We start from the raw sequence: 14,542 nt of genomic DNA on the forward strand, positions 1-14,542 counted from the left end.
TTCTGGGACGGACGACTTTTTTGCCTGCAACCGATTGGTGTATTTTTCTAGTTTGTTAGAACATACTCGTGTTTGGAAATTCTCTTGTAGAACTATAATTGTTAGAATTTACTCCTCAAATATGTGCGCCATTTAAAGCAAATACCTGTGTTTAATTTTTTTAGCTTGAAGTATCTCCTCCACTCGAAATAGTGATCATTTACAGCTGAGTAAAGACTAAAATCGTTAAGTAAATTAGTCTTCGAACTATAGATTGATGTAGTATAATCTCCTTAACGTGATAGACGCCTATATCTAACAAGACTTAATGTATCGGCTTAGGTTTAGGAGTTTAGAACGGGTACGCTCGATATTACCACAACCCAAACTGTTTATAAATGGGAAATGCACAGAAACAGTACGTGGGAGAGGATCACAGAAACAACTGTGACGTAGGAGGCAGCTATCCGCTGTCAGCCCTCCGAATTTTGCGGCGTGGGGAGATGGAGCGGTGTAGGGGAGGGGTGGGATGCGTTTTTCCCACCTGGCAGCCGCCTACAAATCCAGCCCATCCATCCTGCTGACCTGCCAGATACTCGTCGTCTGTAAACACAAAATACTCTGCAGATGCTGGGGTCAAAGCAACACGCGCACTCGTCGTATGTAAACCGGCACTCATTATCTGGGGAAGACCCTATACTGGACATAGTTATCTGATTCTAAGGAATTGGTTAGAATTAGTCTGCCTACCATAATAGAATGGAGATGAACTTCTGGGTGTTTTGAGAACGATTTTCCACAATCCCTCTTGACGGATAAAATCAAAGACGTTAGACAAACAAAACGATGGCTGGTGCTGTAGCCTAGATTTCTCTCGGAGGTGGCTTGATGATGGCTGTGATGCATCCACTGGAGCAACACACACACAAAATGATGGAGGAACTCAGCAGGTCAGACAGCATCTACGGAAACGAATAAAGAGCTGACATTTTGGGCCGCAAAATCTTCTCCTTAAGATCACCCTCCGGCACTTCCACTTTAAATTCCATGCGGAATATTTTGGAGGACCAAGAACCAAGACACCCTTCTTCGGGACTAGAAAGACGCCAGAATAAAAAGGTGTAGGGGAGGGGGGGGGGGGGAAGAAAGGCTGGTAAAACCAGATGGATAGAAAAGAAAAAGTGCTGGAGAAGAGGGAATCTGATAGGAGAAGAGAGAGGAAAATGGGTGAAAGGGAAGAAGGAAGAACACCAGGCGAAGGTGATAGGTAGTTGAGGGAAAATATTGGAGAGGACACTATTGATAGCTCTCTTTGTATTTCTTTTAGGATCCTAAAGGCAGTTTGAATGAGGACTTTCCGTGCAACTCTGCTTCATTCAATAAATTTCATTCTGCAGAAAGTCGCCAACAGAAATGCAGTTCAGCCACTCGTGGTTTATCCAGGCTAAATCCCGCCCCTCCGCTGCACTGATTGGACAGAGGGGTGCTTTGGCGTCCAGACACTATCATTGCTTTCCATTCGTCCAACCCTCACGTCTCTCACACTGGGTAACAGCTGCTGAGCATGCGCGAACCACGGCGACAAAGAGTGACGCAGGAGGTAAGAGAGGCAGGGCGCTTAACAAACTCCAGCAGGTCTTCAGTTTCATAAAGAAGCCGTGCAACCCTAGGGACGAATATTAAATCGGGACCTTTAACTTCGGACCTCAATGTAAAATGATGAACATTATCCCCTACTGGCCGCTGCTGTTCCCTTTCTCCTGTTTCGCTCCTGACCAACCTCCAGAAACAGAGGGTTGGCAAGATAGCGCGTGCGCAATAGGACCTTTAACTTGAGGGAGCGTCCTTAAATGGAAGCGATCAAGAGCAGGGAGCGTCCCTAAATCTAAAAGAAATCGCGATAGCCCAGGAAAAGGCTGGAAATTAAGGTGAAACGAGCCATAAAACTTCAAATATACTTTATTCGTCGTTTTCACAAATGAACATGACTTTCCCTTCAATACACACAAAATGAGGAAAACTGCAAATCCTGGAAATCAATGAGTATTACACACACAAAATGTTGGAGGAACTCAGCAGGCCAGTTAGCATCTATGGAAAAGAGTTTCGGGCCGAGACCCTTCATTAGGGCCTGGGGGGAAAAAATATGAGTCAGAAAATAAGGTGCGGGGAAGGGAGGAAGAAGAATAAGGTGGTAGGTGATAGGAGGGGTGAAGTAAAGAGCTGGGAAGCAGAGAGGTGGAAGACATAAAGGGCTGGAGAAGGGAATCTGATAGGAGGGGGGAGAAGACCACGGAAGAAAGGGAAGGGGGAGGAGCACCAGAGGGAGGTGATGGGTAGATAAGGTGAGAGGGGAAAAAAGGGAATGGTGAAGGGGGGGTCATTACCAGAAGTTCGAGAAATCCATGCTCATACCATCAGTTTGGAGGCTACCCAGACAGAATATAAGGTGTTGCTCCTCCAACCTGAGTGAGGCCTCATTGCAGCAGTAGAGGAGGCCACGGACTGACATGTCGAAATGGGAAGTAGAATTGAAATGAGATCCCGCTTTTACTGGTGGAAGGAGCGTAGGTGCACAGCGAAGTGGTCTCCTGATCTACGTTGGGTTTCACTGATCTACAGGAAGTCATACCGGGAGCATTGAATATAGTAGATGACCCCGACAGACTCACAGGAAAGTCTCGCATCAGCTGGAAGGACAGCTTGAGGCCCTGAGGGAGGAGGTGTCGGGGCAGGTGTAGCACTTGTTCTGCTTGCAAGGATAAGTACCAGGAGGGAGATCAGTTGGGAGGGTCGAATGAACAAGGGAGTCGGGTAGAGAGCGATCCCTGCGGAAAGTATGGGGGGAGGGAAAGATGCACTTGGTGGTGGGATCCTGTTGGAGATGGCAGAAGTTATGGAACAGAGACTAGTGGGATGGTAGGTGAGGACAAGAGGAACTGTATCCCCTGTGGGGTGGTGATAGGATGGGGTGAGGGCAGATGTGCGAAATGGAGGAGACGTGGGTGAGGGCAACGTTGATGGTGGATGAAGGAAAGCCCCTTTCTTTGAAGAAGGAGGACATCTTATTAGTTCAGGAATGAAAAGCCTCATCCTGAGAGCAGATGTGAATGAGATGGAGGAGCTGAGAGAAGTGGATGGCATTTGTACAAGTGATAGGGTTGGAAGAGGTGACTTTCCCTCCATTGGATAATCCAGAAGCTAAAATTCCCTGCCCAAATTTCTTCACTTTGATTCTTCCTGCTTTTTTAAATCACAAGCCCCACTTTAAAACATAGCTTTTTAATCTTTTCGCAAGTGGCCCTTGTTCTTCTTTATGCTTGCTGTTAATCAGTGGGTTCCTCTCAATTTTTTAAAGATGAGGCTGAAGAGACTATTGACATTCATTGAGTAAGCTTGCAAGAAAATGAATCTCAGGGTTGTATATGGTGACATGTATGTACTTTGATAATAGATTTACTTTGAACTAATGTAACTATAAGGACAAGACAATGTGTCTAAAATAAATACTCCAAAATATATTAGAACTGGGAGCTTCAGGGGAAAGGCAGCTGGTAAGAAGCAGGGGAATGAAGAAAAGGTGAGATAGGTTGGAAATGAATGGAGGAAAAAAGTCACGAGTTATGAAGTTTGTGGGAAGAAAGAGTGGGGAACTAAATGTATAAAAATGAAAGATAAACGAAGCATGATGGGAGAAAGTGTTAGAGATGTGTAAGACATAATTGATACGTTCACTGGGATATGTTTGAAAATGTTTTATTTTGCATTGATAGACTCTAAGGCTGGGTTTTTATGTCCCTCCACCAATCCGTCCCCAACCACAAGTTCGTCTTGAGAGTATGGTGACAAGAGTATGGAGCCTTTCTTAACCTCTTGTTTGTTCGGTCGAAGATCACTTTTGGCTGGTGATTTGCAGCAGTAATGAAGCAATAGCAACTTATATCAGTCAAGATTGTGCGCGGCTTGGAGAGGGAGCTGCACTAGTGCCTTCCCCTGCGTCTGCCGTTCTGACCTCTCAGTTGCCGCTGTGGCTTTAGTATTGCAGGTAGCGTGTTTCATTTATGGTGGATTTTGCCGAGTGTACAGACTGCAACCAGGGTACACTGTTGCTGGAAGGAATAGATGTTTGGAGTGGTGGTGGTCCGTCTGGGCCCGGATTCAGTTACTCTGCCTGCATTGTCAGTGGTGGATGATTAAGATGGAGAGTATTCCTGTCGACTTGTGATTTGATGCTGGGAGGGCAGGGGTAATGCACTCGAAACAGGATATTCAGTCTCTGACCTCTGTCACGGGGTCTCCCTCAGCAGTTCAGTCTCACTCTCTGATTCGGGGGTTTGATAATGATGATATCAGGAGTAGGTGGTTAGATACTCTCTCTTTGAGATACCCATAGCATGGCATGAATGTGCTTTGTCAATTATCAGCCATGCCTGAATGCCATAGAGTAATACAGCATGAAAACTGTGGTTATTTCTGTCCACTGAAACCTCACTGACTGTAAAGCACACTGTTGTACTAATTCTACAAAAATTCCATTTTTATTCTCCCCAACTCTTTCCCCCCCCCCCCCCCACCCCATATTCTGTCACTCATCTTAAACTTGAAGTGGCCAACTAACTTATCATCCTGCATATTGCAAGGGTAGGGGAAGCTAGAGTGCCTGGGTCAAACCCAAGTAGAATCTAGAAATTCCAGACAGTCAGAATTATACACAGGTTACCAGAGGCAGCAGCTACACCAACTGCTTGCTTAGTTCTTGCTGCATGCTGGCAGTAAGAACCTCATTTTATAAGGAGTCATCCCTGAATCACAACCATCACCTCAGGTCAACTCTGAGAAGAAATGTGGGCAGAAGCACCAACCATCGATTGGCCTTTAATGCCTTTGATTTTACCAGTCAAGAATGACTGGAGGATCGTTTGCTTTTGACTGCGCTGGGAAATTCATCTCCGCCCTTTTATGGTAGGCAGACTAATTCTAACCACATCCTTGGAATCCGTTGATCCAGTATGGGGTCCCCCTTGGGTAGCGATCACTGGTTTACACACGAATGTGTATATGGGAGATCAGCATGATGGATAGGGATGAATTTGCCCGCAGCTGCAGGGCTACAGGCATCTTTTGCCAGGTGGGAAGGAGGTATTACTATTTGCCACCTTTCCTCATGCTGCAAGATCAGGGAGCTGGGAGCACCAGGCGATCATCAGCAAAATCTCTGCTTTTGACCTTACAATGGAAGGGAGGTGTCAATGATGAAGGTGGTGGGTAGCACGTGGCTTTGATGAACTCCTGTGTGATATTGTAGAGCCAATACCTCCAACAAGCATAGCTATCTGCTTTGTACAAGTTAACAGTTAGTTATGGTGATACTCACAGTCAAATGTTGCTTTGATGGGACAAGCAAAAGCCCTAAGACACCCCGGCCAGAGCTGGTATGTGAGACTTTACAAGCCGGACAGGTTGTATCTCTCAGAGATGGGAACAAAGTTCTTTCAGTTTACCAGCACTGTAGGTGGGATGAGGCTTCGCTGATCCTGTAGGCGACTGGGCAGTTAGATGTAATTTAAAAAGGACAAAAAAATTGCACTAAGGCTTAAGAGCATCAGGACAAAAAGTACTCTGGCTTTAGATTTGAGCGGATTAGAAGTACAGTGCTGTGCAAAAGTCTTAGACACAGTAGGGTGCCTATGACTTTTGCACAGTACTGTGGTAATTATATGTATTGCACTGTACTGCTGCCACAAAAATAATCAAATTTCATGATAAACTTGATTCTGATATGGGTCTCTTGTGGACTGAGAGTGGGAAGGGTGCAGGGAGAGGGGAATCGTGGTTGGGAAGAGGAACAGAGGGTTGTAATTGAGAGACATACTGTAATGATCAATAAATCATTTGTTTGGAATTAAATGATCTTGCTTGCTGCCTCAGGCAACACACACAAAATGCTGGAGGAGCTCAGCAGGCCAGGCAGCATTGATGGAAAAAAGTTAACAGTTGATGTTTCAGTCTGATGCCCTTCATCAGGTGTTTCAGGGCTGGGTGTGTGTGCATCTGCGTCACCCTCCATCCCTGGCACTGCCACCTGTTCCACACCCCTCCCGCAGCACTCCCCCCTCACCGTTCCAACATCCTCTACTCCTGCCAAAGTTACAAACTTGCTTTCCGCTTCAAGTTGGCAAATACAGTACAGTGCAAAGGTCTTAGACACCATAGCTATATATATGTGCCTAAGACTTTTGAACAGTGCTGCAGCTGTTAGATACAGTAGTTTACAGTGCACGGCACGTAAATTACATTTGCAAAGAATATTAAACATGATTGGAGAACTGCAAGAGCATTTAGTTCAACACACACAAAATGGTGGTGGTCGGGCAGCAACCATGGGAGAAATAAACAGTCGATATTTCAGTCCAAGACCTTTCATCAGGACTGGAAAGGAAGGGGTGAGTAGTCAGAATAAGAAGTGGGGGGTGGGAAAGGAGGACATGCTGGCAGGTGTTGGGAGTGGCCAGGCGAGGGGTGAAGCTGGGTGGTAGCTTTGGGATGTATTCAGATGCTGGTAATGGAGAGCTGATTTAAAAAACAAAAGGGCTAATGCTAAATGCAAAGCAAGGTAAGGGGGCAAGGATGAGAGCTGATCATCGATTCAAGTGAATCCTGCAGTGCTGCTGAAAGACATGTTAAGAAGTATATCTATTTAGTTTAAGCAACAATAGGTGATGTTCCCTCAGGTGGAGGATGACTTGTAAGTTCTGGGGATGAGGTCATTGTGGGATCTGTGCGAGGGGCAAGCGCTATTTGAGAGTGCTGGAAGTTGGCGTACTTCTGAAGGACGTGTCTGTTCCTAACAATGTTCTGATTGTTGCTCTTCCATTTTAAAGCAGTCAGGGGCAAGTAATTTCCCAGAGTTGATGTGGATGTTAAATTTGTTTTCTAGGAGTTGCTGAGAACACCTTTCATATTTCCACTGTTCACCCGGCATTCTTTTGGCATGAGCAAAGTTAGGGTAGAGAGTTTAATTTTGGGAATCTGATGTCAGGCGTGTGAACAACATGGCCTGTGTTTTGGTGATGGTTAAATATACACAGAACCTCAATACTCATAGAGGTATGGACTTTGGTTCACTTCCCCTGAAGAGCATTTGGAGGTTTTGTAGAAAAAGCATTTGCATCATTTTCCAGTGCTTTCAGACGCCCGGTTTGGGAAGCATCAAACACCTTGCAACATGGTGTGTTGCCTTGTGTGTGGTCTCTTCAAACGTTCTTTTCCTGGTGCAATAAAACCTGTAGTGAATGTCATCATTGATGTCGGCCTTTGAAGAGAGATGGGAGTGGCAGATTGTCCGTCCATATGTTTTCCAGAGCCTTGTGCACCTTTTTTGTAGGAGGCAGTTTGGTGGAAGGATTTGCTTAGTGATGAGACCCACAGTCCCGTTTGCTCCAGTGAAAGAGTTGACACTGACAAAGCCATAAGGCTTCTGAACCTGAACGTACACAGATGTCACATGAATACTGCAGCTCAGTGACTGAGGTTAACATGAGCTGGGTTCTGGAGCGCACATTTTACATTGGTAGTATAGCTTTGCCCGATCCAGTGGGAAGGTTGTTGAAATGAGATGGTGCAAACTGAAAACATAATTCGTGTTCTTCTCCCTTCAGAATTTCCCTCTCTTGGTCCACTCTTCCGGACCCACCAACCACTCCTCACCTTATTGTGCTTTCTCATGCATCCACAAGAGATCCAACTTCTTCCAGCCTACAGGGCTGCATTTGGTGTCACAATGTTGTGTATACATTGAAGAAATTGAATTGCTGTGTGGAATACCTAAGTTCAGTCTGCAGGAGTGACCCTGAGCTTCCAGTTGCCTACAGTTGTGATTCTCCAATGCACTTTTCATTTTGACTTTTCAGACTGTGACCACCAGAAGAGTGATAAACAACACTTCTTTCATCCAGGCAAGTTGCCGTCTTCTGGACTCAGTATCGAATTCTCCAACTTTAGGTAGCTCACTCTTTCTTTGACAACTGGCCATTTCTGCCTGTCAACATTTGACTCAGTCTTTATTTCTATTGTCTTGCCCACTGGGAATGTCTCAGCTGGGGAAGTGGACAAAGGAGTGGCAGATGGAATTTACCCTGATTTTGTGGTGTTGAAGTTTGATCATGTAAAGCAGGGCAGGATATAACAGGGCGCAGGGGAGTTATAGAATAGAGATGCCTGGGGTGCAAGTACATACAGTAGTGAAGCAGACAGAGGCTGGTGAAGAAAGCATATAACACACGTGGCAGAGCTCATTGAAACCTATCAAGAGTATAGACTGGACACGAAGACGATGTTTCCTATAGCGGTGAATTCAGCAAAGGTGCCATCTTTCTCATGGTTTTGTTAAGTAATGAATCTGGTGAGAATTAAGAAGCGGTAGTGTAGTTTTATACTAATGAGAGTATCCTATGTAATGCCTGTTTGTGCAAGGATGTAGAAGTGCAAATTTGCAGGGAAACGGTGAGGTGTTAAAAACGCTGAGCAACAGTGATAACTTCCTCATGTTGTTTGGAATCGTAATACAAACTTCAGGAATTCAGCACTTGAAACTTCAATGCTGCTAGACTTTCCAGGCCATTGTATGTTAATCCTAGAGATACCCCAACAAGTTTTAATTCAGAACAATCTGCTGGAGGAACCGGTGGGGAGGCAGCACTTGTGTAGGCAGAAGGATGAACGATATTTTGACACTTGACCTGACCTGACAAAATCAGCCATCCCTCTGCCTACCCCCACTGAGGTCCTCCAGTAGCTTTTTTTTCCACTCCAGATTACAGCGTCTGCCGTCTCTTGTGCTACTTTTTTTTTTAGATGTTACATTATTTTGTATTAAATTTACAAGTGACCTGCATACCTTTGAAAGGAGTGCAGGAACCAGGCACCAGTGCAATGGAAGGGTGTGTGGGAACAGTGAGACAGAGGGGAGCATGGGATCTGGTCAGAAGGAAGAACATACTCTGAGACTCCAGTAAGCCTGATTCTGAACCATCAGGATTTCCAAATAGTTCAATGGCAAAACAGAATCAGGTTTAATATCACTGGCATATGTTGTGAAATTTGTTAACTTTATGGCAGCAGTACAATGAAATACATGCTAAATAAATATAGAGGAAAAGAATGGAATTACAGTAAGTATGTATATGTCTATTAAATAGTTAAGTTAAAACAAGTAGTGGAAAAAAACCCCCAGAAATACAGAAGTAGTGAGGTGATGTTCATGGGTTCAATGTCCATTTAGAAATTGGATGGCCAAGGGGAGGAGGCTGTTCCTGAACCGCTGAGTATGTGCCCTCGGGCTTCTGCACCTCCTTCCCGACAGTAACAGTGTGAAGGGGGCATGTCCTAGGTGGTGGGGATCCTTAATGATGGACGTCATCTTCCTAAGGCACTGCTCCTTGAAGATGTCTTGGATGCTTTAGAGGCGAGTACCCATGATGGAGCTGCCTAATTTTTTCAAAGTTTATTCTATCAAGCAAAAGTCATGGGGAGGAAGTTTTGAATATGTTCAGGAATTTAAATTTTGACCAGTAAATTTTGAATCGAGTATGGGAGGAGGTGTTTCAGGTGTCCTTTGGAAAGAAGTGGACTAAGAAGGGGAAGATGTAGAAAAAATAGCTGTGGGTAAGGATTTGGACTCCTTTGAGATGGAAAAAGAAGTCTGTTGGAGAAGGGCTCATTTCAATGGATGAGGTCAGATCAGGACCGCATAAATTGGAATCAAAGATGTACTGTAAAACTCCAAGAGAATATCAGAAAAATAACTGGTAGCAAGCAAAAAAGGAAATCCAAAGAGCTTCCATAGACATGTAAACCCATCATGAAATGAAATGGACTTACAGACTGAGGAATGACACATGGCTGCATTAGCAAGACTGAGTAAGAACGTACTGCAGAGCAGGAGAAACCACAGGTGTGGGGAGGGTTGTTGCTAAAATAAATATGGAATAAATGGAGAGTGGCAACAATCACAGAAAATTGCCCCAAGTGACAGGAAATAGGGTAGTTGTGAAGCAGTGTCTTTGGAGTAGAGGGAAGTGTACAGTGGTATAGAGTCACACCGCATGAAAGTAAGCCCTCTGGACCAACTCGTCCATGGTATCCACCAAGCTATTCCAATTAGCTACCTCTAAACCTGTCCTGTCCATGCACTTATCCAAATAATCGATGTCTTTATCCAATTGAAGCACTGATCCCAAGGGTTAGTACATTTTAGAGATACAACATGGTAACCGGCCCTTCTGGCCCAGTGAGTCCACAATGCCTAATTACACCCATGTGACCAATTAACCTACTAACCCATATGCGTTTGCAATATTGGAGGAAACTGGTGCATCTGTAGGAAAACCGTGTGATCACAAGGAGAATGTACAGATTTCTTACACCCGGCAGTGGAATTGGACCTGGGTCACTGGCTCTGTAATACACTAGCCACTGTGCTACCATGTGCCCCAAACTACAACTTTTATCGACTTGGACTTGGGTGTAGCAGGGCACAATTATCAAATTTTCATCAAATGATAAAGTTAAAGGCAAGAGAACTGAGAAGCGGATAATAATAGAATAATCATTGTGGGCACACTGTGTTGGCACTGGAATGTCTGGTGGTCCCAGCACATCCTCAGGTTGTGTTGATTGTTAACACAATTGACACATTGTTTTGATGTACCTGTGATTCATGAATCTGAATCTCAGACTTAAGGAATTAGGTTAAAAAGAAAGAAAAATGCAGGTGGTTACAATCCGAAGGAAGAATAAGGAGAGGCTAAATAAACCAGATCAGAAAGAGGTATCAGTGGATAAAGTGTTAAATGTGGCAGAGAAGATTATGGAAAGGGATCTTGATTTCTAAACAATGGCCTCAAATACAAAAACAAGGAAAAAATGTATAAAAACTAGTTCATTTAAAACTCTCATATTGTGGAATTTATGAGAGATGCAGGTCAGTAAGAGAGTTCAGAAAATCTGTTGCTATTATGATTGTAGGGAAGATTTCAGTTACTTGGAGAAACTGGTGTTCTTGGAACAGAAAAGATTAAGATGGGATCTGATAAAGACATGAGGGGTCTAGATGAGGCAGAAAGAAGCTGTCGCCATGGGTGTAAAGGTCAAGAAACGGTTTAAAATGAAGGTGAAGAACAAAAGAAGCAGAATTGACATGAAGGGAAACAATCTTTGTGCAGCGAATGATTGGGATTAAAGTCTGGACTGCATTGCTGGCAGTTTTATTAGATATTCACAACAAAAGTACTTTAAGAAAATATATTTGTGTCAGATTCAGATGTAGTATCACTGACCCATGATGTGGAATTTGTTTTGCAGCAGAGGTACGCTACAAAGATGTAAAATCTCAATTCGTTACAAAATGAATAAATACTGCAAAACAAGAAAAACAGGGCAGCGCTGATGGATACGGATAGCGGAAGGGAAGAAGCTGTTTTGGAATCTTTGAGTATGGGGCTTTGCGCTCCTGTACCTCCTTCACACTGGTTGTAATGAGAAGAAGGCATGTCCCTGATGATGAGGATCCTTCATGATGGAGGCTGCCTTCTTGAGGCATGCCTTTTGAAGATGTGTCCTCAATGATGGGGAAGGTTGTGCCTGTGATGGAGCTAGATGAGTCTACAATCCTCTGCAACCTCTTGCAGTCCTGTGCAGTGGAGCCTCTACACCAGGCTTGGATGCAACCAGTTAAGAGCCTGTCCATTGTACATGTATATAAATTTGTAAGAGTTTTTTGATGACACACTGAACTTCTCAGCCTCCTAATCAGGTTTAGAGTGCTACAGTACAGAGGCCATTCAGCCCATCTAGCCCATGCTGGTATTATTCTGCCTGGTCCTATTGACTCAAACCTGCACCATAGCCCTCCATCCATGCACTTATCCAAGCTTAAATGTTGCAGTCAAACTTACATCCACCACCTCTGCTGCCATCTTGTTCCACACTCGCACCAACCTCTGAGTGAAGAAGGTCTCCCTCAGGTTCACTGTGAATATTTCATCTTCATAGAATGGCCACTTACTTCTGTTTTAAAATGATATTTCTTGATGAATCCCCCACTGATGTTTTTCTACCTCCAGGCTGATGTGATGTAACAGTTTTGGAATGCTGCTTTCATGTATTAATAATGGCTAGTTTATAAGGTATCAGTATAGTTACCATGAACCCAGTCGTGCTTGCGCTCTACATTGGATTGGTACAAGACCAGTTTCTAATCATTAATGGTGGTCTGATTCACTTTGCGCCAAGAGAGATGATGTGGATTTTGATCTCATTCCTGAATACCCTTGCTGATTTTTGAACTGCGATGAGTTTGGAATAGAACCGGCTTTCTGCAGTGGGAAGTGAGCTGAGAGTGGAGAAAATTATGTAAGAAATTTGAATAGTGTAGGGAGAAACAATTGTATGAGATGTGGATTAATTATTACAGGAATAATGCAAGGGAACAATGTTCCATACAATGTAGGCTTGTCTGTTCCTATTTCTAATTCTGGACAGTGATGACTTTCATTAACTCCTTTTTACAGGGTATAATAAGCAAAGAATTTGCAGATGGAAAACTTGACCCAAACTTCACATCAAAATATGACTGACTTTCGATCTTATCACTCTTTGAATATAAAGGGAGAAACTTTAATTTGTCCTGTTTCTGGTGAAAGATTTCAGACATCAATGTTACTGGAGAAACAGTGAGAAGCATTTAATGTACTCAGTGGAAAGGACATCAGCCTGTTACAGAGCCTGATAATCATCTAACCATTCACAGCAGTGAGAAACTGTATTGTCTCTGTAGACGAGGCTTCATTTGATTGTTTGTCCTGAAGGAGGACAAGGACATTGGATAATGGAGGCACCTTGGAAATGTGGGGACTGTGGATTGGGATTCAATGACACATCTGATCTCGAAACCCATCGGCGAACTCACAGCAAGGAGAAGAGGTTCACCTGTTCCATGTGTGGGAAACAGTTCGGTCAGTTATCTGACCTCCTGAGACACCGGCGGGTTCACACTGGGGAGAGGCCGTTCACCTGTTCAGTGTGTGGGAAGGGGTTCACTCAGTCGTCCAACTTGGTGGCACACCAGCGACTTCACACTGGAGAGAGGCCGTTCACCTGCACCCTCTGTGGAAAGGGGTTCGCTTATTCTTCCAACCTGCTGAGACACCAGCGAGACCACATTGGCGACAGACCGTTCACCTGCTCGGTGTGTGGGAAGGCTTTCATTCAATCGTCCGACCTCCTGATTCACCAGCGGGTTCACACAGGGGAAAGGCCGTTCATCTGCTCAGTGTGTGGAAAGCAGTACACCCGCTCGTCCAACCTCCTGACACACCAGCGAGCACACACCGGGGAGAGGCCGTTCTCCTGCTTTGTTTGTGGGAAGGGATTTGCACAGCTTTCCCACTTGAAGTCCCACCAGCGGGTTCACAGTGACCGGAAGACTTTTGATTGTTCTAATTGTGAGAAGAGCTGTAAGAGCTCAGAGGATCTGCTGAGACACCAGCGAGCTCACACTGCAGAGAGGCTGTTCTCCTGCTCGGACTGTGGGAAGGGGTTCAGTCAGTCTTCACATCTGCTCAAACACCAGCGAGTTCACACCGGGGAGAGACCGTTCACATGCTCCATGTGCGGGAAGGGATTCAAATGTTCATCCAACCTGCTGATGCATCAGCGAATCCACACGGGGGAGAGGCCCTTTACCTGCTCCATCTGTGGGAAGGGATTTGCCCAGTCGTCCAGCCTGCTTACTCACCAGCGAATTCACACAGGGGAGAAGCCTTTTTCTTGCTCTGTGTGTGGGAAGGGATTTACTTGTTCATCCAACTTGCTGGTGCACCAGCGAGTTCACACAGGGGAGAGGCCATTCTCCTGCTCTGTGTGTGGAAAGGGTTTCACTCAGTCATCTCACTTGCTGATGCACCGGCGTGTTCACACTGGAGAGAGGCCATTCTCCTGCTCAGTGTGTGGGAAGGGATTTGCTCGTTTATGCAATCTGCAGACACACCAACGAGTTCATAAGTGATTGCCGAAATTGTGTTCAGTTCTGGTCGTTGCTCCCTTATCGCTCTGACAGTCTGGGTTTGATTCTGTTAAACTGTTAACATTATTGATGCACTGTACTTGGTGAATAAATTACTTTTCCTTTCAATAACATGTTGGACCTTTATGTCCCAAAGATGAAGTGAGTGGTTTCTATCTCAGAATGTCACAACTTGTTAAAATTTGGGTCTTTAAGATGTCTGAATTGAATGGGATAAAACTTTCTCTCATCTGGGAGAGCTATCCACAACAGGATACATAGTAATCTCTCTTCTGGCATATCTAAAGTTATATGTTTTTGAAAAAGGGTCTAGTGGTTTCCCAGCATATATGATGAATGAACTCTTCTCAGGCTTCAAACCTGGCACAGGCATCATTCCTGAAGAAGTTGGCAGAGTTTGCCATCAATATGTCGGTTATAATTGATATCTGTACCCGGCTTGAAGCCCAAGAAGAGTTTATTTGTTATATGTTTTTATTC

General features: G+C 44.5%; 1 protein-coding gene across 6 annotated transcripts; it reads left to right on the forward strand.

Annotated features, from left to right (window-relative positions):
* The first annotated feature begins 496 nt into the window (after positions 1-496).
* Positions 497-14,173, forward strand: LOC140716406 (uncharacterized). Of its 6 annotated transcripts, none has more exons than XM_073029100.1 (3): positions 497-929; positions 1,307-1,579; positions 12,549-14,173. In XM_073029100.1, the coding sequence occupies exon 3, from the start codon at positions 12,866-12,868 to the stop codon at positions 14,042-14,044; it is 1,179 nt and encodes a 392-aa protein (XP_072885201.1). In that variant the 5' UTR covers positions 497-929; positions 1,307-1,579; positions 12,549-12,865; the 3' UTR covers positions 14,045-14,173. The 6 variants fall into 6 exon arrangements, with proteins under 6 accessions (XP_072885201.1, XP_072885203.1, XP_072885204.1 ...); XM_073029102.1 differs by lacking the exon at positions 497-929 and adding an exon at positions 11,341-12,002 and having other exon boundaries at positions 1,517-1,579; XM_073029103.1 differs by lacking the exons at positions 497-929; positions 1,307-1,579 and adding an exon at positions 1,591-1,907.
* Positions 14,174-14,542: the final 369 nt, after the last annotated feature.

This window comes from Hemitrygon akajei, chromosome 25, assembly GCF_048418815.1.
Source record: "Hemitrygon akajei chromosome 25, sHemAka1.3, whole genome shotgun sequence".
NCBI classification, from domain to species: domain Eukaryota; kingdom Metazoa; phylum Chordata; class Chondrichthyes; order Myliobatiformes; family Dasyatidae; genus Hemitrygon; species Hemitrygon akajei.